The 22,027-nt window shown below is 38.7% G+C and overlaps 1 protein-coding gene across 13 annotated transcripts in view; it reads left to right on the top strand.

Annotated features, from left to right (window-relative positions):
* The window catches only part of SYNE1 (spectrin repeat containing nuclear envelope protein 1), a 437,003-nt gene that overhangs the window by 203,944 nt on the left and 211,032 nt on the right, over positions 1-22,027 (top strand). For all 13 annotated transcript variants that reach the window (XM_034669323.1, XM_034669329.1, XM_034669326.1 and 10 more), the window contains 9 exons: positions 2,434-2,725; positions 3,800-3,972; positions 6,260-6,569; positions 7,941-8,105; positions 11,841-12,197; positions 16,225-16,361; positions 16,569-16,746; positions 17,564-17,746; positions 21,668-21,811. In XM_034669323.1, coding sequence (XP_034525214.1) covers positions 2,434-2,725; positions 3,800-3,972; positions 6,260-6,569; positions 7,941-8,105; positions 11,841-12,197; positions 16,225-16,361; positions 16,569-16,746; positions 17,564-17,746; positions 21,668-21,811 — 1,939 coding nt within the window. The remainder of the gene's footprint in view (positions 1-2,433; positions 2,726-3,799; positions 3,973-6,259; positions 6,570-7,940; positions 8,106-11,840; positions 12,198-16,224; positions 16,362-16,568; positions 16,747-17,563; positions 17,747-21,667; positions 21,812-22,027) is intronic.

Below are 22,027 nucleotides of genomic sequence, written 5' to 3'. Positions count from 1 at the left end.
ATTCGTCTCTTCATTGTTTCCCGACTGTGCAAACATTTCTGGCTCCTGGCCCAGGCAAAGTTCTCTGGACTGTGCTTTTGACTCATTCCACCAGCTTCAGGGCTTTGCTCCCTAAATTCATAATCCAGTGGGCATTGTCACTTGCTTTGTTGGTACTTGGAGTACAGCTTGACCCAAAACCTCTAATCTATCCTCTGAAAGAGCAGACACACTCGTGTGTGAAGCCGCAGAGGCTAGCACCCAGCCTGCTTGATCACACAAATCAGCAACACTGATCAATTCGAGTCTAATTCTGATCACATTCATTCCTTGTTTCTGCTGAGTCTTCTTTTGGGTCAAACATGCCAAGTATGCCTTGCCTTAAAAAACAAACATGCAAACAAATACACAAACATGACCCGTATTGATAGCTCTTATTAGTGTGCGAGTTTGATGACTCTTGTAAAATTTCCCTGCAATGCTTCAGTCCCATCTCCGTGAGCCCTTCCCATGGGGTAAACTCTTTGTTGACTCTATATGTGCCAGCCCCGGACAATGAGTTTCTCAAAGCCAGGGATCTTTAGGTCTTTATCATTGTTATAGTCGCAATGTTTGATATAGTGCCAGAAAAAGAAAATATTTGCTGAATTAATAGGATAACAGTATTATTTTAACTATATAGCTTTCTGAAAATTGCACTGCATTTTATTTGCTTTTTAAATCTTGACTCAGGTCTAGATACAATGTAACATGGCCAGACCAACTTCTCTCTTTCTTCCAAACTTCTAAAATGACTTTATGTGTTCATCTTGAGCTGTTACTCTCTGATATTCCAGGATCAGATGGTAAGAGTCCTTAAGTGTGCTTGCTCCCAGGCTCTTCGTAACTGGTTACTTCTTGAGACAATCTTTTTTTTTTTTTTTTTTAAAGATTTTACTTATTTATTCAACAGAGATAGAGACAGCCAGCGAGAGAGGGAACATAAGCAGGGGGAGTGGGAGAGGAAGAAGCAGGCTCATAGCAGAGGAGCCTGATGTGGGGCTCTATCCCATAACGCCGGGATCATGCCCTGAGCCGAAGGCAGACGCTTAACCGCTGTGCCACCTAGGTGCCCCTACTTCTTGAAACAATCTTAAGGGACTCTGCGTTTCACCCAGCTTCTCCAGCTGAGTCACCTGACTTCTCACTTGCTGGCCACCTGATCCTCAACAGCCCCCCTGGACTTTTCATCTTAATATTTCAAGTATTCAACTATCTTGGGGGGATGCCTTTTTTTAAAGTACCCCAGATTTGAGAATTATTGAACTTTTATCATCCATTAAGCAGTTCTTATAGTAACAAGTGATATACATTGTCCTGAATTATTTAACTCACATTGTTGCTTAAGCCAAATTCTTGTCTTACCAGATTATAAGAAATGTAATTTAGAGTGGATGCAATATTATGTAAATAATGTATCTCCCAGAAGGCCACAGGATACTATGTCCTTGGTAGCGGCTCCAAAAAAAATGACAGACCTTGTAAGAGATAAAGTTTGTTTTCTTTTTCTGGTACTCACAAGAATTCATGTCGTACATCTGCACTCTCCTTTCTGGTATCTTGGGGAGCTCCTGGTAGACAAGCTGATCGGAGTTCAGAACTCTGTAAAACAAGAGGAAGCCAACCCAGCCACATATGACTACACTTTCCTTGCACCTAATTAACATAACTCCAAACTGAGATGTGCCAAGTACCCAAGATACAACAAGGAAACCCATCAGCACTCATATAATGGCCTTTTGATAGAAACTGGTTTTTTTTTTTTTTTTTGCACTTTATTCTTTTGTGTTGGGTCCTGGGGATATGAGATGAATGTGATAACCCTGACTTCTAGAAGGTGAAAGCCTGTGGACTGAGACAGGGTGTTTAAGGAGATAGAGCAAGACAGGGGCAGAGGGCAGACAGGCGAGGAGCCCTATACTCTCCTCCCTCTCGGGGTCAGGTCAGTGCTGCTTAGGGAGGTGATCCTGCACTGGGCTTTGAAAGACCAACTAGGAAGGAAGCAGAGGAGAATTGATGGGTTTTCACAAAGGAGGAATCCATTCCCATGTATACACCAAAAAGCAGAGGATTTGAGGACATTTCACGGCTAGAGCATTTAGTTGGAACAGAGATGTTAAGAGATGAGGCTGGAGAAGCAGCCCTGGGCCATTTCTGAAGTGAATTTCTCATAATACAGGGGCCAGGATCTAGGCACAGCATAGATGGAATGAAATTCCCTGATGTATATGGACTGCATTCACAGAAGTCATAGAGAATGCAGAGCCAGCCATGTGAAAATCCCCGGCATCTTCATTTTAAAGGCACATCAGCTATGAGCTCTTGTCTGGCGACTTCTCCAGGATCAACAATCACTCGTCACTGTGCTGCAGTCCAGAATGTCAGAATTCAATTTTTTCTTTCTGTTTTCTTTAGAGAATCTCTGGATAAGCTTTCCCAGAGAGGGCAGCTTCTCAGTGAAGAAGGCCACGGTGCTGGGAAAGAAGGTCGCCTGTGTGCCCAGCTCCTCACGAACTACCAGAACTTACTCAGAATGACCAAAGAGAGACTGCGGAACTGCCAGGTGGCCCTGCAGGAGCACGAGGCCTTGGAGGAAGCCCTGCAGAGCATGTGGTCCTGGGTGAAAGGCATTCAAGACAGACTGGCTGCTGCAGAGAGCACCATTGGAAGCAAAGACACCTTGGAAAAGCGGCTCTTACAAATACAGGTAGGCCCGCCAGACACTAACAACTTCTGAAGACCAATTTGCTTAGGTTCACAAACATTTGAGTTGGGTCCCAGTTCTGGGAGCCTCTAAATGAAGATTTGAGGGCACAATGCAGAAAAGATGATGTTGGCAAAAGGAATATGGAGGGCCCCTGTTTCCCCTTTGTAAGGGAACATTTTTGTTTCAAGCTTTAAAATAATTTTTAATGTCACTTAGTAAGTATTCAGCAAACATTGTGGAATACTTAACTCTATTCCAAACACTGTGAAAACTGTTGGGAAAATAGACATTAAAATTAGTGCTGGCTTTCTAGGTGTTCATCATCCAGTGGGAGATACTAACCTGTAAATTGTAACTTGCAATACCCCATGTAGTTGGGGGTCGTGACTGAAGCAAAACACAGGGAGGTCACCAACCCAGACTGCAGTCAGTGAAGGGGAACTTGGAAGATAGAAGTTAGCCAGGCAGTGATGATAGGGGACTGTTAGGTTTTTGACAAGTGTGCCTTCATTTTCAAAATAATTTATTTTTACTTTGAAACCAACATTCAATAGATGTACGATTTCTAGGTTAGTGGCCCTGAGTTTCCCGAGAATTTAAATTGGAGTTAATCCTTGACTCCCAGACTCCTAATGTCTAATATTCAAATAAAGTACCATATTGCAATAGGGTGCAGAGTTTGTTGTTGTGCTTTCATTTTGTTGTTGTGTTTTCATTTTGTTGTTGTGTTTTCATTTTGTTGTTGTTGTGTTTTCATTTTAAAGTGAGTAAGGTAGGGCTGCCTGGGTGGCTCAGTCGGTTAAAGCAACCACCGTTGGCTCAGGTGAGGATCTCAGAGTCCTGGGATCAAGACCTGCATGGGGCTTCCTGCTCAGCAGGGAGTCTGCTTCCCCCTCTCCCTCTGCCTTTCCCTCCCACTCGTGCTCGCTCTTGCCTCTCAAATAAAATCTTTAAAAAAATAAATAAAAATAAAGTAAGGTATTCCCTACCTTGATTCTCATGGGAAACATAACAGTTCCTAAAAATATGAGATTTTAATATTCCTACTGACCTGTATTCACTGTTCCTTCATAGGATATACTCCTGATGAAAGGTGAAGGAGAAGTTAAGTTGAATATGGCCATTGGCAAAGGGGAACAGGCCTTGAGAAGTAGCAACAAACAAGGCCAGAAGGTGATTCAGACTCAGCTACAGACCCTTAAAGATGTGTGGGCTGACATCATGAGCTCTTCCGTCCATGCTCAGAGGTACGGAGACTATTTTCAGTGTTTATTTGCCTAAATAAAACCCAGTGGGTTAGTGAAGTGCTGAAGCAGTGCTGAGAGCGTCCTGCCGTAGGGTTACCAAGCATGTTATTTTAGTAGTTGTATGCTTGCTTGTGTTCACCTAGATTGTATTTTCTGTAATGGCAAAGATAGTTTTGTTTGTTTGCTTGTTTTGTGTGTGCATGTTGTGGGTGTGTAATATTTTCATCTCATATGTTTGCATCTTCATAATGTTTCTCATGGCATCTTGTACCCAACATGGGCCAGTAAGATACCTCCTTTCAGTTCATCAAAGCAAGTTAAAAACTTTTCCCTTTTTAGGGGAACGTACAGGAAATTAAATTGTTAGCAGCTATTGAGCTTAAGTATGAATGTCTTTCTCAGCCAGAAGTCATGTCACCCACAGTGGGGCTGTGGAAATGTGTGTAGGGTTTTTGACTGTCATGGTGGTGGGTGCATCCCTGGCTTGTAGTGACTGCAGCCAGAAGAGCTTAGTCCTGCAGTGCATGGGGGCATTTTCACCCAGCCAACAGTTGGCCAGCCCAAGATGCCCCAGTGCCCCTGCTGAGAAGCCCTGCACCAGCCGCTGATGAGCAGGGAAATAAGCTACTGTGTTACACCAGGTGTTGTTGTTGCTGTTACATTTAGGAGTTGTGATTTCTACCTTCCTCTCTTTTCCAAGTATCCACAAGTAATCTGGCCGGCTGGTTGGATAAATGACCTGCAGTGAGAATGATACTATATTACCTTCCAGAAGCCACATTCTGAAGGCTATATATAGTGTTAGGTCACTGGAGAAGTGTGTGCTTAGTAATAAGTAAATGAATAGCATATAAATAGATGAAGATAAGATTAAAGTTCATCACAAAACTAAACAAAACAACCCTGCAATTCCCACTCCAATGTAAACAGTGAAGCATGGTTATGACTAAAATTTTGGAAGCTTTGTTTTGTTTTGTTTCCTTTAAATATGGAACATAAGTGGTGACTCCCAAAGTCAGCAGTACTTTAAATCTCAGTAATAAGTCATAGTGGTCTGCAAAGAAAAAAAAATCAGACCCCATGGTTGTGATAGTGTGGACCGCTGGAGCATGAACTAACCCTCCGGTGCTTGGCGGTGGGCCAGCTCCAGTAAAAGTGAGTAGCAATGTGGGCGAATCGTTTTCGGATGTTGGAATAAAATGTTAAATACAAGAAGCAGATTCAAACACTTGATTCTGCCCTTTCAGCAAGAAATTAAATTGGACAACCACATATTGAGCAGTAGCAGTTCTCCAATTACTGAGCTAAAGTAACACATCAAAACAAAGTACTTCTTGCTAAGTGCTCAGAGGCTAGGGTAGCATGCATTCTAAAACACGGAGCTGGATTGTGTCACTAAGATAGTGTGGGACTGTAGGATGATGCAGGGCCTGCAGTTGCTTCTGGAGAGGTGAGATTGATTTGTACTTTCTGGAAAATTCTTTGAGGAAAGAATAGCACTTTAAAACACTTATGTTAAGGTTTGTATTTTTGCAAAAGGAACAATTTGAGGAGATGCTGGGAGTACGTTTACCACAGATTTAACTCCAGGATCATAGGAATCATATGCATGGGATTCTCGGAATGGTCACTGAAGATGAGTTTAGGATAGTTTGTAAAGCTAAGTAATGGAAGCTCTTTAAAGATGCCAGTCTGGAGAGCCTTTTACTTGACAACCTGGAGAGCTGTTTACTTGACTGTTACTTATATGACTTACAGTAAGCGTTTGGTCCTTCACGTGTTCAACTCAGGAGCACTAAACACTGTGCATAAATATCCTTAAGTGAAAATCAATCTAAGGATATTACTCACTTAGAAAGAATACCTTGAATTTTGAATTCTAGTTAATAAATAGTTATCAACTGATTTGAATAAGGTAAACTGAGTCCAAGAAAAATAAGAATTTATATATATTAAATAAAATTTAATCAGTGCCCCAATGCTGATGTTTTAACAACAAAACACGTAACTTTGTCTATTTATTTAGATCAGTTAGCATTTGGAAGGCAAACCTCTAGATGCCTATATGACTGTAACATCTTAACTTCAAATTCGACATAGATATATTTTCACTTGAGGAAACTGTTGTGGGTCAGAGACGTAGTGTTTCTTCCTGCACTTAAAAGCAGTGTTTTCATCACAGAGTAGCTTTCAGTCAAACAGCTAACATGGATGCAGTGCCCTCATACTTGGTTTCAGTAGAGATGTCGAGATAACTTATTTTTGTAATATGTGACATTAATTCTAGCACTTTGGAGTCTGTGATTAGCAAATGGAATGACTATCTAGAGTGGAAAAACCAGTTGGAGCAGTGGATGGAATCAGTGGATCAAAAAGTAGAGCATCCCTTGCAACCACAGCCAGGTCTGAAGGAGAAGTTTTCCCTTCTGGACCACTTCCAGTCCATCGTGTCGGAGGCAGAAGGTCACGCCGGAGCCCTGCAGAGTCTCGCCTCAAAGTCCAGGGAGCTCTCCCAGAAGACAGAGGATGAATCTTTCAAGGAAACAGCTCAAGAGGAACTGAGAACACAGTTTAATGATATAGTCACTGTTTCCAAGGTTAGTGTTTTATATTGAAGAAAAAACTTCAAGGTTCAGGTAAAGAATATACTAGATGTTCAGGGCGCCTGGGTGTCTCAGTCGGTTAAGTCTGACTCTTGATTTTTGGCTCAGGTCATGATCTCAGGGTTGTGAGATAGAGCCCTGTATTGGGCCCCACACTAGGTATGGAGCCTATTTAAGATTCTCTCCCTCTCCCTCTGCCCCTCCCTCTCTCTGTCTCTCTAATTAAAAAAATATATATATACTGTGGGTTGAATTACGGGACCTGGCTGCTCTTAAAGTATTTGTACATTTAGTGAACAGTTATTACAAGAAGATCGTACTCGCCTATTAATGCCCATGAATCCTTATCTTTCTGCAGTCTTGGGATTATTTTTTATTCTTTGTTTTTTATCTTTCTCCACTTAGGATGTTGGTCAGTCCATTTCTTTTCTTTGTAAGATTGAGCCTCAAATGTCAGTATTTGTAGTTTTTTCTTTTGTTGTCATTTGTTGTATTTGTTGTATTAAATGCAAGTCTATTTACTTCTCAGATTTCTGTCATGTACAGTGTATTTTGTGCATGTCTCATTGCAGTATAAACTGCCTTTTCCTATTCTTATTCTCCAGATATAGGCTCCTTTCTGTAATATCAAAATTGTTTTTAGTTCCCTCTCTGAATCTTTACTTTCCCCCATGATTTTTCTTTTGTGTGCTTGTGACAACGTCTTTTTCTTGGTTTTCCTTTTGGGAACTCTCTGTGTTAGTAATACTATAATTTTTAACTTATGTATTAGTTTATCTTAATTTTTATTTTGATAATGGTTAAACTGTATTACTCTAGAGTCAAAAAGACCTAAATGTTATCTCTGGCTTTGTCCCTTCTTTGTATGTCTGGCTTTGGACATGTTACTTAACCTCTGTAACATCTGTAAATGCCCTTTCCAACAATACAGTGTTAATCATAGTATCTACATCACAGGAATTTTGGGGGGGTAAATGAGAAAATGCATTTAAAGTGCGGAGCAGAATACTATACATAGTAATTACACTGTGATAATACAGTAATAACACACTGTATTGTTGCCTGGATAATAAGAATAGTTATTATAATAATTATTTTTAAGTGGATTATTAGTGAGGGATGTTAGTAAATATTCATTCAGCATAGATTTTTGTTGTAACCTACACTAAAGTAAATTTAAAGGAAAACGGTTGTTTCCTCAAAGCCTTTCAGTCTAATTAAGATTTGATGTTTTCATGTTAAGATGTAAACAGAAAGTTCAATAATAGGAATGAAATCTTCTGAAATCATTAAGAGACCTGTTGCTTTGTCTGATTTCATATTCTCAATAATGCCCGTTAAAGTAGCCTTTTCTTTGTCTACTAGGAGAAAATGAGGAAAGTGGAAGAGATTGTGAAAGATCACCTCATGTATTTAGATGCGGTCCAGGAATTCACGGATTGGCTCCATTCAGCGAAGGAGGAGCTTCACCGGTGGTCGGATATGTCTGGAGACTCGTCAGCCACCCAGAAGAAATTGTCTAAAATCAAGGTGAGATATTATAACTTCTTCGTTTCATTGGTTCTTGAGTAGGACATACCTGTGATGAAGATTCCACGGATGAGATTTGTTATTTAAAATGTTTCCTAGTTTCTATTTGTTGATGTTTATTACCTTGTACCTCACAAATTATAAGCATAAGCAAAGGGGGAAAAAAGGAATTCAAACACTTTAACACTTGTGAGCAAAATGGAACATCGTCTGTGTAGACTTCACATGCAAATGTGCTTATGGCCATAGTCCAGGAGACTACAAAATATATGCCAGCTTGGTAGGCTGACGGAACCAGATACTATTTTCCAGCACAGTGATAGAAAAGTTTATAGCACAACTTAGTTAAATGTATTTGAGCAATAACTTGGAAAAGTCATACTAGATGTTCTATTCTGCTTCCCTAGCCAACAGTACAAGAACATAATGGAAGGCAGTGCTTTAAAAGACATTAAAATTATCACCTAGTTTACTCCTCACAAGGGCAACTTAAAAAATAGAAATCACATACCTGAGGGAGCTGGAACAAGTATATTTCTACCTATTTGAATATTATATTGCAATAATCCCCCCATGAAAATAATAGATTTTAATCTAAAAATTAAGCAAAGATGAAATCCTAAATGATTTAGTTGTGGATGAGGAAATGTTGGGAATAAATAGTGTAATTGTGGTCAGGACTTTAAGATTCACACCATGTTCTGATCCCTGGACATCAGAGTGTAAAAATCCTAAAAATACTAAGGGATGATAACCATAATAACTACATTTTAAGAATTTATTTAATTATTATTATTACTGTCTTCTAAATGCCTAGAAAGTATTATTTAAATCTTACAATGTCCATGTAGGTTTTAAAGGAGATAATTACATAAAACACCTTTTGAAATTCTTATTTTCTGTGTGATTCTTTTTTTTTTTTTTTAAAGATTTTATTTATTTATTCGACAGAGATAGAGACAGCCAGCGAGAGCGGGAACACAAGCAGGGGGAGTGGGAGAGGAAGAAGCAGGCTCATAGTGGAGGAGCCTGATGTGGGGCTCGATCCCATAACACCGGGATCACACCCTGAGCTGAAGTCAGATGCTTAACCGCTGTGCCACCCAGGCGCCCCTTCTGTGTGATTCTTTAAAATATTTCTTTGATACGTTTTTCTCTCACTAATATTTTATTCATCCATCCGTTTATCCATTTATTCAGCCAGGGTTGTACATTCCCTCAAGGAACCTGCAGTAGATTTGGGAACAATGATGCACAAACTGATGTTTGTTTATAAAACAATACATTAAATGTAATGTCAGCTCACTATACTTTTAGAGCTGAGGCTCTAGAGTCAGCCCCCGATGCTGTATTCTGCCTGCTGCTTTCCTAGCTGTGTTGCACAAGTCACTTCATGTCCTCAAACTTCATCCCCTTAACTGGTAAATTAGTAACAATAGTACCTGCCTCACTGAGAGGTTTGAGGACTAAATTAGATCATGCACGTAAAACATTTAGCATTATGCTTGACACATGGAATATGCTCAATAAGAAAATTCCGTAGATTTGGCAAATGAGTGATTTAATTGGCTATGGAAAGACAGTGTGGGAAAAGTCAACAGTGATGGTCTAGACCTTATGCTCTTTTTTTGAAATACTTTATAAAATACTTCCAAAAATATGGGAAATGTGGGAGAAAGAGCTGGCAGAAAGAAATTGGAATTTGGGAAAGAGAAAGTGAAGTCCATATCAGGCCTTACTGGAGGCTGGTGCATGGGTGAGGAGGAACCTTAGAGGAAATAAATGAGCCTCTCCTCTGTCTTTCAGTGTCATCCCTCCCCACCCCAAAGAGCAACCACCAGGAATAGGCAACTTAGAAGCTAAATATGTGTGTGTATAAGGGTGTGTATGTGCATATGAAATTTTTAAATAGTTAAATCCAAAACAAGGAAATACATATACGAGTCATTTCAAAACACTTCACAATGATGACATTCTTGGGGCTCCTGGATGGCTCAGTCAGTTAAGCATCCTACTTTTGTTTTCGACCCAGGTCATGATCTCATGGGTTATGGGACTGAGCCCCACGTCCAGCTCTGTGCTCAGTGTGGACTCTGCTGGAGATTCTCTCTCTCCTTCTCCCACGGCCCCTCCAGTCCCCACCCTGTGTGCACATGCACACGCTCTCTTTCTCTCTCTCAAAAAAATAAATAAATAAAATCTTTTTAAAAAATGATGACATTCTTATTCAAAATCTGGTTGAGTGTAATTAGTGATTGCAAATATTGAAATGTCCCATTTTCATGCCAAAGAAAACTGAGATAATGCATTAGGGAGTATTTTGGAAAACTGTTTCTGGATTATTGATATCCTCTTAACTCCAGATTTGAAATCAGTCGTAAAGGCAAATTGTATGTATTTAAATCCAATAATTAGACATGGCTCTTTCTAAAGGGTTATATATATATATATTTTTTTTTTTTTTCACCAAGGAACTACTTACTATATACACCGGTAAACAACACAGGTTTTTAGAATCCTGCTGCTGAGGAAAGGATGGTTGTGTATATTAAATGCTAACTGTGTGTAAGATTCATGTGATTTCCCCTCAGACTATAATATAACTAAAAACCTTTAAATGATCTATACTAATATGTGGCTTTTACATATAATTATGAGAAGGTATATTTATTTCAAGCGAATCTAAAGAAATATGAACTATATTTGTAGGTTAGTTAAGACAGATTATATCTAACATAATATGCTTCATACTTAATGTTCCTATTTTTTGTACACTTGTTAATTTGTAATTGATTTTCATCTTGAAATCTTTCCCTAATAATCATCTTTTCCTTCTATTTAATCCAGGACAGAAGTCATAATTTTGTATTAATACTAACAAAATCCTAACTCGAGCAATAGATATGTAAATATACAAACACCAGAAGATGAACTCTGTGAGAGAAATTTCAGTAGCAGAATCTGTCCTCAGAAGGAAATGCCACTATTTTACCTAATTTGTAATGCATATTTTCATTTTATCTTGTCCTTAAGAGTATTTGTGTGCTTTGAGCCCAAAAGTTAAACCTAAATTGTTAAATTTATGGTGAGTTCCTTTAAAGTAAAAATAATAGCAATAAATAAACCCAGTCTAAAAGTTACTTTGAACCTTTGACTAAGTAGTTCTGTGATTTATCCATTTTAGTTACTATAAAAATGTTTATTTAAGGTACTGAAGTGTTTGAAATTGAGTAGGGCTCATTCTTTGGTTGTATGGCTCAGCCGGATTCCTAGTAGCATGGAACCGACTTAAGCCACCATCTTCTGGGAGAAGATGGAATGGAGGGCAGACCCCAAGCAGAGCACAGTTCTGCGGAGGTCCTTGGTCACTCGTCTGTCAACTCAGGGAGAAACAGGGATTTGCATATTTATAGGAGAAACACACCACAGGCGAATGTTTATGTCACTGTCAAAACAATTTCACATATTCAAACAATGCCTGATTCAGGGTCCCCGTCTAGTCTGTTGCAGGGTATTGCGGGATTCCGCAGCTCCTTCTGCCGCAAACCTCAGCGCTCATGATGATAGCTTTCTGCTGTTCCAACTCAGGGGTGGGCGGATGAATTGATTCCGGTCCTTGTGGCACCCTCGCCAAAACTTCCTCACAGGACAGGGTCCCCCTCAGCACACATTTGTAAACTTGCAGCCCAAGTGACTCACAGCCTCCTTGGTTGCCATGACGATGTTCCATTACAGGAGCTGATGGATTCCAGAGAGATTGGTGCAAGCCGCCTAAGCAGAGTGGAGTCTCTGGCTCCGGCAGTGAAACAGAACACAAGTGCCAGTGGGTGTGAGCTCGTGGACGTGGAGATGCAGGCCCTGCGCGCCGACTGGAAGCAGTGGGAAGACAGTGTACTCGAGACGCAGACCAGCTTGGAGAACCTGGTTAGCCAAATGGCCCTTTCGGAGCAGGAGTTCTCGGGCCAGGTGGCTCATCTCGAGCAGGCGCTGGATCAGTTCAGTGCCCTTCTGATAACGTGGGCCCAGCAGTTAGCCCTCCTGGAAGGCAAGCACACGGATCAGGAGATAGTGGAATGCTGGCAGAAAGGACATGTAAGTTAGCTTCCTGTTTTCTGTTGGTGGTTATGCTAACAATTTTGTTTGGTTCTCACTCTTGCTTAAAAAAAAAAAAATGTTTCTAACTAAAAACATGCGCCATTCAGACTAAAAAGAAATAAGTATTTACCTAACTGAATTTTCAAATCTGATTTGTTTTCTTTTCTCCTAAGTCAAACTACTGTAAAAAACTAAAGATGTGGGGAGAAGGAGTTATGATTTACTGTAGGAAACATGGATTGTTCGTGCAGACATTTTACTTTCATTCTTAATGGTGTACGAGTCTGTAATATTGTATTCAGCCATTCAGCCTGAAAACTAGCCTGTGGGTAGAGGCATAAATAGACGGAGAGTCATAAGCTGGTTTTCTGCCAGGGAATTATTTCCAACAATTAAATGATTGAAGTTATAGCTTAAAAGAAGCATTTGATAATCTCCTAAAGCACAACTATTAGTTTTCACCCTGATTAGCTCTCCTAGGGGTAGTTTTGACAGCTGTGGTTGAATTAACCCGTCAGCATAACTCCTGTGTCATGCTCTCGGGTTGTCTTCCAGACCTTTTTTTTTTTAAACCAATGGCAGCTCTTTCAGAACATGAATGTAACAAAGCGTAGAAAGGATCGTGAAGAAAGAGCAGAAGCTTAAAATCCTTTCATTTACTGTTAAATGGTACCTTCAAACACTGTTGTTATTTGCAGTTTTATAACACTCGGAACCATGGATGTCCTTAAAAGGAAGTTTCAGTGCAGTAAACTTCTCTGTTTCTATTTATGTTATAATCATTTCAAAATAGCTTCAGCCAGTGAGAAAGTCATGCAGTATTTCCAACATTGTCTTGTTTTAAATCAGGTATTTCAAATAAATATAGCACACCGCAAAATAAAACTTTATCATTATCTCTTTAGGCTATTTCATTTATTATGTTTCTAGCTTTTTTTTTTTTTTTCTGATGCCTGCCCTGTCCTTTAGATTTAAACACCAGAATAAAGTGTATAAAGCAATTCTGTAAAAGGAAGAGAAGAAGTTGGTAATTGTTCCATGTGGTCAGTATTACTCACTCTGATAGAAAAAAAAAATCAGTTATAATTTTTAAATTCTATTTTGTATCTCTTCCTTTCCCTATCATTAAAAAAAGTATGAGTGACATTAAAAAAAAAGATTTGTTGGTATTTAACTTACATTACTATTCAGAGCTATCATTATTTTTTGCATTGATACTATTAGTAAAATTTATAAATGAGACCTATGAAAAATCCCCATGATAATGCAAAAGCAAATATGGGTTTTTAGTTTTACTGACAATTGAAAGATGATGGCCCTCTGCTTAGATCTGCTTCTAGGTTTGGCTCCAGAGCTCATGCTTTTGATGACAGTAGTACATTACCTCTCAGTGCTCAGCTTTTCTCTTATTTTTATTAACAGTCTAAGAAAGAAATGGTAATTATGTGGTGGGATAGAAGTGTTAGCTAATGCTGGGGGGGAGCACGTAATCATCTTGCAATATATAAATGTATCAAGTTAGCACACTGTATACCTTAAACTTGTTACAATGTTATATGTCAATTATATCTCAATCAAAGCTGGTTCATTACAATGAATACATAGGAAAAGTTTTACAAAATAATGAATTTGTTAGGATTCTTACAGCATTGTTTTGCTCTTGGGGAGGGCTTGTTATTGTTGACAATCATAATAGTCACAAACCTTCACAAGTGTTTACTTTCTCTTTTGCAATTAAGTGATGTAATACCCAAGAAATATTTCAAAATGTAAAAATGGATCATCATCTATAAACTATATAAAGTCATGTTGCAAAAAATATTTGCAGTGTTTGTAAAATTCATCTCTTAATATCTATTGGGTTATTAGTGTTTGAAATGTAGCCAATTTCTTCACCTTTATAACCTCTAAGGGGAAAAAAATATGCATTCTAGGACTTAACTGAGACAGAAGTATGTAACCTGATGTTTATGTAATGAAAGACTCTACTAAAATGCTTTAATTCATGATGAAGTTATGGAAATTTGTTTAGTGTAAAATTTTGGTCCAAAGCTTTTTTTCTTTTGATATCACCTACTTTATAAGTAACTACTTTGAATCTCTGGTGTTTTTTGTTTGTTTGTTTGCTTTTTTACTTTTTGGTATGTGGTTAAGTTTCTACAGTTCTAAGTTCTTCCTTAAATAAAAGATACAATATAGTATAAAATAGTAGCTACTAGTTTTGCGTTTGGAGTTTCAGAGAGAAACTTCCTAGTTATTATGAATTTTGTAAATAAAAATATCTTAGACTCCTCTAGCCCAGACACTAGGATAAATAAAGAGTTTTAAAACCAAGAGAGCACCACCCCTCTCTCAGAATCCCAGTCTAGGTGGAAAGGCCAGTGAGTTCAAAGCCAATGGGGATGCTCGATTGTGATGAGCCGATGAGGTGCTGTGTGTCTTCAAGTGAGAAGCCCCCACCGAGAGGTGGGAAGGAAGGCAGAGTCCTTAGAGGAGTTGTTATCCAAGCTGAGTCTCGAAGTCTGTTACAAACTGACTGGGTAGGTGAGGTGGAGGAATAGTCCCAGGACCCAAAATTGGCAAGGAACAAGAAAACACGGGAGGGAAAACTGGAGAACGGTTTCAAATTGAGAGGACATCGAGTCATTCCAGACAGAAATGACCGATGTGCAAACGGAGACTGAGTTTTCTGATTTAGATCAGTGGGAGGACGGTGGAGCCGTTTACTAGGTTGAAGTATGCAGCACAGATCTGGCTTGTTGGGAGGTGTGGTTTTCCTACAAATCTAGGCCATGTGTAGATAAAAATCTGAGAACACAAATGGTAACACCAACAGCCACCTGAGTCACTCATCTTCTTCATCACCATCACTTCACTTCATCACTATCCTCAATTTTTTTTTTCCTGTTGCGATACCATTATTTATATAGTCCCACTTAAATATTTGGGCATTGTTTACCTGCTGTTTTTACTAGTTAGGCGTTTATCAGTGTGCCAGGAATTGTGTGAAGCTCTTGACATTTGTGCTTTCATTTGTTCCTGTGACAATCCCATAAGAGCAGTGTGTGTAACTCAAGGGATCATGGCCTTGATTTTAAAGATGTACTTGTCAAGTCTCAAAACTTTAGGTTGGGTTAGATATTCACAGGATTGTGATTATTCATGTTTCTTTCTCATCTCTTAAACTGTGAGCTCTTCAAGTACAGTACGGATTCATATCTTCAGTCACTTTGGGAGGATCCTAGAATTCAGAAAAATCGGTTGGAACACAGCAGACATTTAGCAAATATTTGGTGACTGTGAATAAGACTATGAAATGAGGGGCGCCTGGGTGGCACAGTGGTTAAGCATCTGCCTTCGGCTCAGGGCGTGATCCCAGCGTTATGGGATCGAGCCCCACATCAGGCTCTTCCGCTATGAGCCTGCTTCTTCCTCTCCCACTCCCCCTGCTTGTGTTCCCTCTCTCGCTGACTATCTCTATCTCTGTCGAATAAATAAAATCTTTAAAAAAAAAAAAGACTATGAAATGAATGGATTACTAGTTAAATCAGATCTGCGGGCTATAAGACATTTTTAGTGTGAAAGTTAACTATATATACTACATAAAATCAATTGCTACATATGTTTTTTAAATCCAAAATAAGTATCACTTTGCTTGGAAATGATTTCTCTTTACCTGTAAACAATATACCTATCTTCCAGTGGCCCAAACTGTTATTAAGCAATTTAGGTTATTTTCTCTTTCCTTTTTCTTGTCCCACTTTGACTTACTTGACTACATGATCATTTGATTACTTGGTGACATTTGATGCTGGAGTGCCTATCCATGCTTAGAAAAAGATGCAAGTAAGCCAAGTGCTGTTATTTGCCGTGAGGAATCCTGAAAATAGGATGCATTTATTTCCTGAATCTCTTATGGCTCTTCCCTCACTAATAATTTATAATATGATTTATGCATGTATAGTGTGAGGCTGTGGAAACTACCCAGTTTAAGCGCTTCCTCCTCTGTCTTATTTCCTACTAGGAGATACTGGATGCCCTACAAAAAGCAGAGCCTAAAACAGAGGATCTTAAGTCTCAACTGAATGAACTTTGTCGATTTTCCAGAGACCTAAGTACATACAGTGGAAAAGTTTCTGGCTTGATTAAAGAATATAATTGGTGAGCACGAACCTTATTGGTCTGCAAAAAAATTTTATACAAATAAGCAGCCAGAAGTGTGTTTATTTTAAGGCATGATAAATTAATCATTAACTGCATTGCTAAATGTGACTGCATACTCTAAGAACTGTTGATTCTATCAAACTTTATTTTAATCTATCTTATCATTTTTTTCCTTCCCTTAAACATTTCAAATCCTGGTGTAAGTCTTTGTTTGCAAGCATCCAAGGGCTGTCAGAATAGAGAACAGATTTTACAACAACGATTTCAAAGAGCCTTCAAGGATTTCCAGCAGTGGTTGGTTAATGCAAAAATCACTACTGCGAAATGTTTCGATATACCTCAAAATATTAATGAAGTTTCAACAAGTCTTCAGAAAATACAAGTAAGAGTGCCAACAATTACTACTAATAACAGTGCTTACATGAATTAAAAAGATGCCTTTTGATCTTTTTGTAAGCATATTAAATTCGTGCTTAAGAAACTCAAATTAAAGACAATTATCATATGGTTTCACTCATTTATGGAACAGAAGAAGTAGGAAGATCGGTAGGAGAAGAAAGGGAAGAAGAAAGGGGGGGAGTAAACAGAAGGGGGAATGAACCATGAGAGACTATGGACTCTGGGAAGCAAACTGAGGGCTTCAGAGGGGAGGGGGGTGGGAGGATGGGATAGGCGGGTGATGGGTAGTAAAGAGGGCACATATTGCGTAGTGCACTGGGTGTTATACGCAACTAATGAATCATCGAACTTTACATCAAAAACTAGGGATGTACTGTATGGTGACTAACATAATATAATAAAATATTATTATAAAAAAAAGAAACTCAAATTTCAAATAAATCCATGCTTGAAACAATTAATTGTGTATGTGAAGAGAAACTAGTCCATTTGCCTAAATGTGTGCTATTTTTATGTATTAATAGGGATGTAGGAACTAATAAAAGTCCTTATATATGACAAGCATTGTTCTGAGCACCCTAAGCAGATTTTCTCATTTAATTTTCACAATAACCATATCAGGTACATAAGATTATTTTTCCCAATGTCTAAAGAGGATAAAAGAGTCTTAGTCATTTAATATGTGCACTAAAAATCATTTCTTTCTTCTCTTTGATTATATCAAGAAATAAGTAGACAATCAACGTATTTTAAAGCACAGAGCATTTTATTATGCCTGATCTTAGCCTTTTTCTTTGTAGGAATTTTTGTCAGAAAGTGAAAATGGACAGCACAAGCTTAACATGATGTTGTCTAAAGGAGAACTTTTGAGTACTCTGTTGACCAAAGAGAAAGCTGATGGCATCCAGGCCAAAGTTGCAACTGCAAAAGAAGATTGGAAAAATTTTCATTCAAATCTCCACCAGAAGGAATCTGCCCTAGAGGTATAACATAGCCAGGCACATGGACACGTTCTCTGTAGTTTGTTGTTGTAGTCATTGTTGTCAGTCAAAACCACACTTTCAATATATCTAAATACAGTTGCCAATGATTTTGGTCATTCCTCTCTGAATATTAATGGATAACTGGGCAACTCTAAGAAACAGCTCGATTTTTGAAGTAGGAACCTCGCTGAGGAATTTGAGAGCTTGCCTGGTAGGGACCGTCATAGGCTTGCACTGTCCCACCAGAAATAGTTGGTTTTTGCTTTTAAACAATATCACTTAATCATTCATTTGAAATCCCTCAAGTTTGGAAGTCATTCTAGGAGAATGAACAGGAATATCCATGTAAGACTATAAAATGCTATGGATGATAAAATATAATTAATGCAGATATAAAGCAGTAGGTTGTATGCAAAGAGCCAATGATTATGCAAATTTCTTTTATCCAGAGACAACATAAGTTGAATTTATTATAATCATAACTACTGCCATGATGCAATTGTTTTTGTTTTGTTTTTTCTTGTGAGATCACCTGTATTTTGTATCCACTCTTAGAGGAAAATTTGTAGGCATGGAGAATAATTTTTTCCCTTTCAACCAACACTTCATGGCAGAATAGATCCTTTATTTGATTATGATCATAATTAATACAGATGGAAAAGAATAATAATAGAGAATTAATATCTGGAAAGAGAAAATGTGTGTTCCCTCGATTGTTCCCTAGCCCAAGACTATTGTAATTTTTCTCTGTAATGGTGGCTATTCTTTCATGGCAGGCATCTTCCATTTAATAGCGGTAACCATTGTGCAGTGCCTAGAAATTGAATCATAACCTTACAGAGATCATTAGGGTAATGTGGCTTGAGCTCTGAAGCATTTATTGTTGAAGGTAGTACATCTAACATTGATTGCATGATTACGTAGTCCAAGAGATGTCCAGGAATAAATGGGTAGGTGGAGAATAACCTGACTTTTTGCCTTCCTTATTATCTTCCTTCCCTTTTTTCTCTGCCCTGTCCTACCTTCCCTTCTTCCTTCATTTCTATTAGGAATGAAATAGAAAACAATATGTGCCAGCTACTATGTTAGGAATGCAAAAGGGTTATTCTCTTGCCTTTCCTCAGGGAGTTTACTTTCCAGAGAGGGAAATAGTCTATAAAGAGATGATTGCAATATAATATAGATACATTCAGGTTGTGGTAGTCACTCAGAACAATCCAAGTAACTCCACTTGGAGAAATCGAGGAAAGTTACCAGAAAGGTGACATTTTAATTGAACCTTGAAGCTAAACTTTCTTTGAATTTGCCAAGGCTGACCTGCATTTCAGGCAGAAGGAACTGGATGTGCAGGACCAGAGTGTTGTGAGTGTCAACAATGGGGAACTTTGAGAAGTTTGATATCCATGTGGGGTTTTGTGGGAGGAACAACAAAGATAAGATTGGAAATGAAGATTAGGGCAAAATAGGAAATGTCTTATGTACTAAGCAATTTGATCATGACTCTTATCAGGGTTTTTGTTTTTTTTTTTTTTTTTTTTTTTTTTTGATCTGAATCCCTGAACAGCATTTATGTTCCCATTTTTCCCAAGGATGTAACATAACCCATACCATTTTAGATGCATAGGAGAGAGGTTAATTCATTACACAGAATGGATGCTTTAGGACACAAGGGCTTAATTCTCTCTCAAAATCCTAGTTGAGAAAGGCTGAGTAAGGATCGTACTGGTCTTCAAGCTGGAGATAAACATGTCAACTCTGACCACAGTGTAGACAAGAATGAGGAAGCTGCGAGACTAGAGAAAGCTTCTCATAATGGTCCAGATGAGAGGGATGAGGGCTGGAATTAAGGAAATGATAATGGATAGAGAATTTATCCCTAAGGTAAAACACAATAGGATTTGGTAGCTAATTCACTGATGGCCATGGGGAAGAAGGAGAAGCTGAGTTTCAGTCTAGTTTCTAGTTTGGAAGATTGCATGAATGGTGCTGCTATTATCTGAGACATGAATATGGTAGAAAATGTAGTTTTGGAGGGGATAGCAAAAATTAATTCAATATAATATATGTTCAGTTAGATGGGCCTGAAAGATATTCAGCAGGTAATGCCAGGAAAGTAGCAGTGACCATGAGTACAAAGTCCAACAGAGAGGGTAGAGCTCCAACAGCAATGACAGTGAACGTTTAGCAGAGCCAGCACCAGTGTGAGTGGTGAACATGCATCAGTGCATGGAATCGTCATAACCATTCTCCAAGGTACAAACACTCTTATTTCTCTGTCGAGGATGAGGATATTAAGGCAAAAGGTGATTAAATAATTTGCCAAGTTCTCACTGCTAGTAAGTGATGGAGACGGGTTCAAACCCAGGCACTCTGGCTTAATACGTTGCATAAAGGCAGTTCTCTAAATATGAGGTTTCAGGAGTTTGTAGGTGGTCATTGAAACCGCAGGAGAAATAATTGGAAACACGTGCAGAATGAACATTTAATGGGAGGTCTCTACAGCCATGTAGACAGGAAATATATGAGAAACATTAGGAGCTGTTTAATTTAGTGTCAGGCTCTTATTCCTGTTCCCCAGGCCCCCTGCTCACACCCTTTGACTTCACTTCTTACCTGAGGAACCTACCTGTCTTGCCTTAGATCTCTAATGCTCTGCTTCTTAGCTCCATTTCTTTGTAGAACTAAATTCCTTATAACGCTCTCCAGTTTGTCCTTAGGAGCCCCATGAAACTTCAGTAGCAGAATGATGGAAACACCTTGAATTTATGAATTTATTTAATTTTTCAACAAGTATTTATTGAGCATCTTCCATCTGCCAAGGACTATTCTAAGCTCTGGAGATAACAGCAGATAATAGAACAGAATAGAACCCCTGGCCTCATGAAGCTTAAATTTTAGTAGGATGCATGAGGAATTACCCTGATATCTTACATTTGTTAAGCACTTTTAGTTTTCCAAAGCATTTCTACAGCTTCCCGTGTCCCTAAGAGGTGACCATGGCAGGTATGACTCTCCCACATTGTAGACAATCCAGATCAGATACGGACAGAACCTTGAGCGGTTCTCCCACAGGCTACTGCAGCTCTTCCACTTAGCTTTTCACCTAAATTTATAGATTATCTCTTTGACAGTACCACCTCAGGCTCTGATTTAAATTTAAATTTAAGTTCAAAAGCCTTTAGTATGTTCACATAGTAACATAAATTTCAAATTCACTTCAGTCTAGCATTTTTATAAGAGTGGATATAGACACCTTCGCTAAAGTTAAATGGCACCATATAAAACTTTATCAAATGCATTTTACAGCTATTAATAGCTACAAAATATCATGAAAGTAGTTACAGCTTATGTAATAAACACAGAACACTATTAGGTATTTTTTGTATCTTTATAAATTAGAATAAACAAACTATTTATTAAAAACATAATAAGCATACAAACCATATGCTATTTCTTGTCCCATCATTAATCAAAATTGACAACATGTTTGTTAATATTTATTTATATTTCTACAAGTTACCAATGGTGAGTCCCAGGCCCTCTCCTCACGGAGCTTGTAAGCTAGGGGTGGAGACAAGGCTTGCCTGCGTGAGGTGAAAACTCACAATCCAGCCTAGTCTATGATAAAGCACACAGTGACTGGTATTAACAACAAACGTGACACAAGTTGAGAAATGGGTGCGAATTCTGCTGTGGGCTGCATAATGAGGCAAAAACTCCTTTTTGAAAAACTTGTGCCTAAAACAATGTTCAAAAATTATACAGGTTCTAGGGTGAAAGAATGTTCTATACATTGGGAACAAGGAAAAAGGGGAGAAGGGCTAGGGGGCCAGACTGTGGTGGGCTTTCAATGCCAAGTGAAGGACTTTGGACTTGCTATTAATTTTTTTTTTATCCCTAATGCGATCTAAAACCTCATAGAATCTAAAAATCCAAATGAAGGACTTTGAAGTAAGTTCTGAGCCTGTCCAGGACTGGCTGAGTAAAACGGAGAAGTTGGTGCAGGAAAGCAGCAATCGCCTGTACGATCTTCCCGCCAAGAGGAGGGAGCAGCAGAAACTCCAGGTAATGAGCTCTCCGCCCTTCTGGCGCGTCTTTACCCCATCCTCTGTACCACCTTGCTTTCAGGCGGACCCTGGAGTTAGGTTATGCTGTCTGGAGACGGAGCCTACCCCTTCCTGATTTCTGACAGATTTTATGTTTTCTGGCTTTCCTCTGAGGTGCGATCTGTTTCCGTCCTGTAGTCTAAACCGTGTGTAGCCTGGAAATAACAAAGCCTTC

Source organism: Ailuropoda melanoleuca, chromosome 10 (assembly GCF_002007445.2).
Source record: "Ailuropoda melanoleuca isolate Jingjing chromosome 10, ASM200744v2, whole genome shotgun sequence".
NCBI lineage: Eukaryota > Metazoa > Chordata > Mammalia > Carnivora > Ursidae > Ailuropoda > Ailuropoda melanoleuca.
Note: the sequence above shows the minus strand (reverse complement) of the source record. Positions and strands in the feature narration are given on the sequence as shown.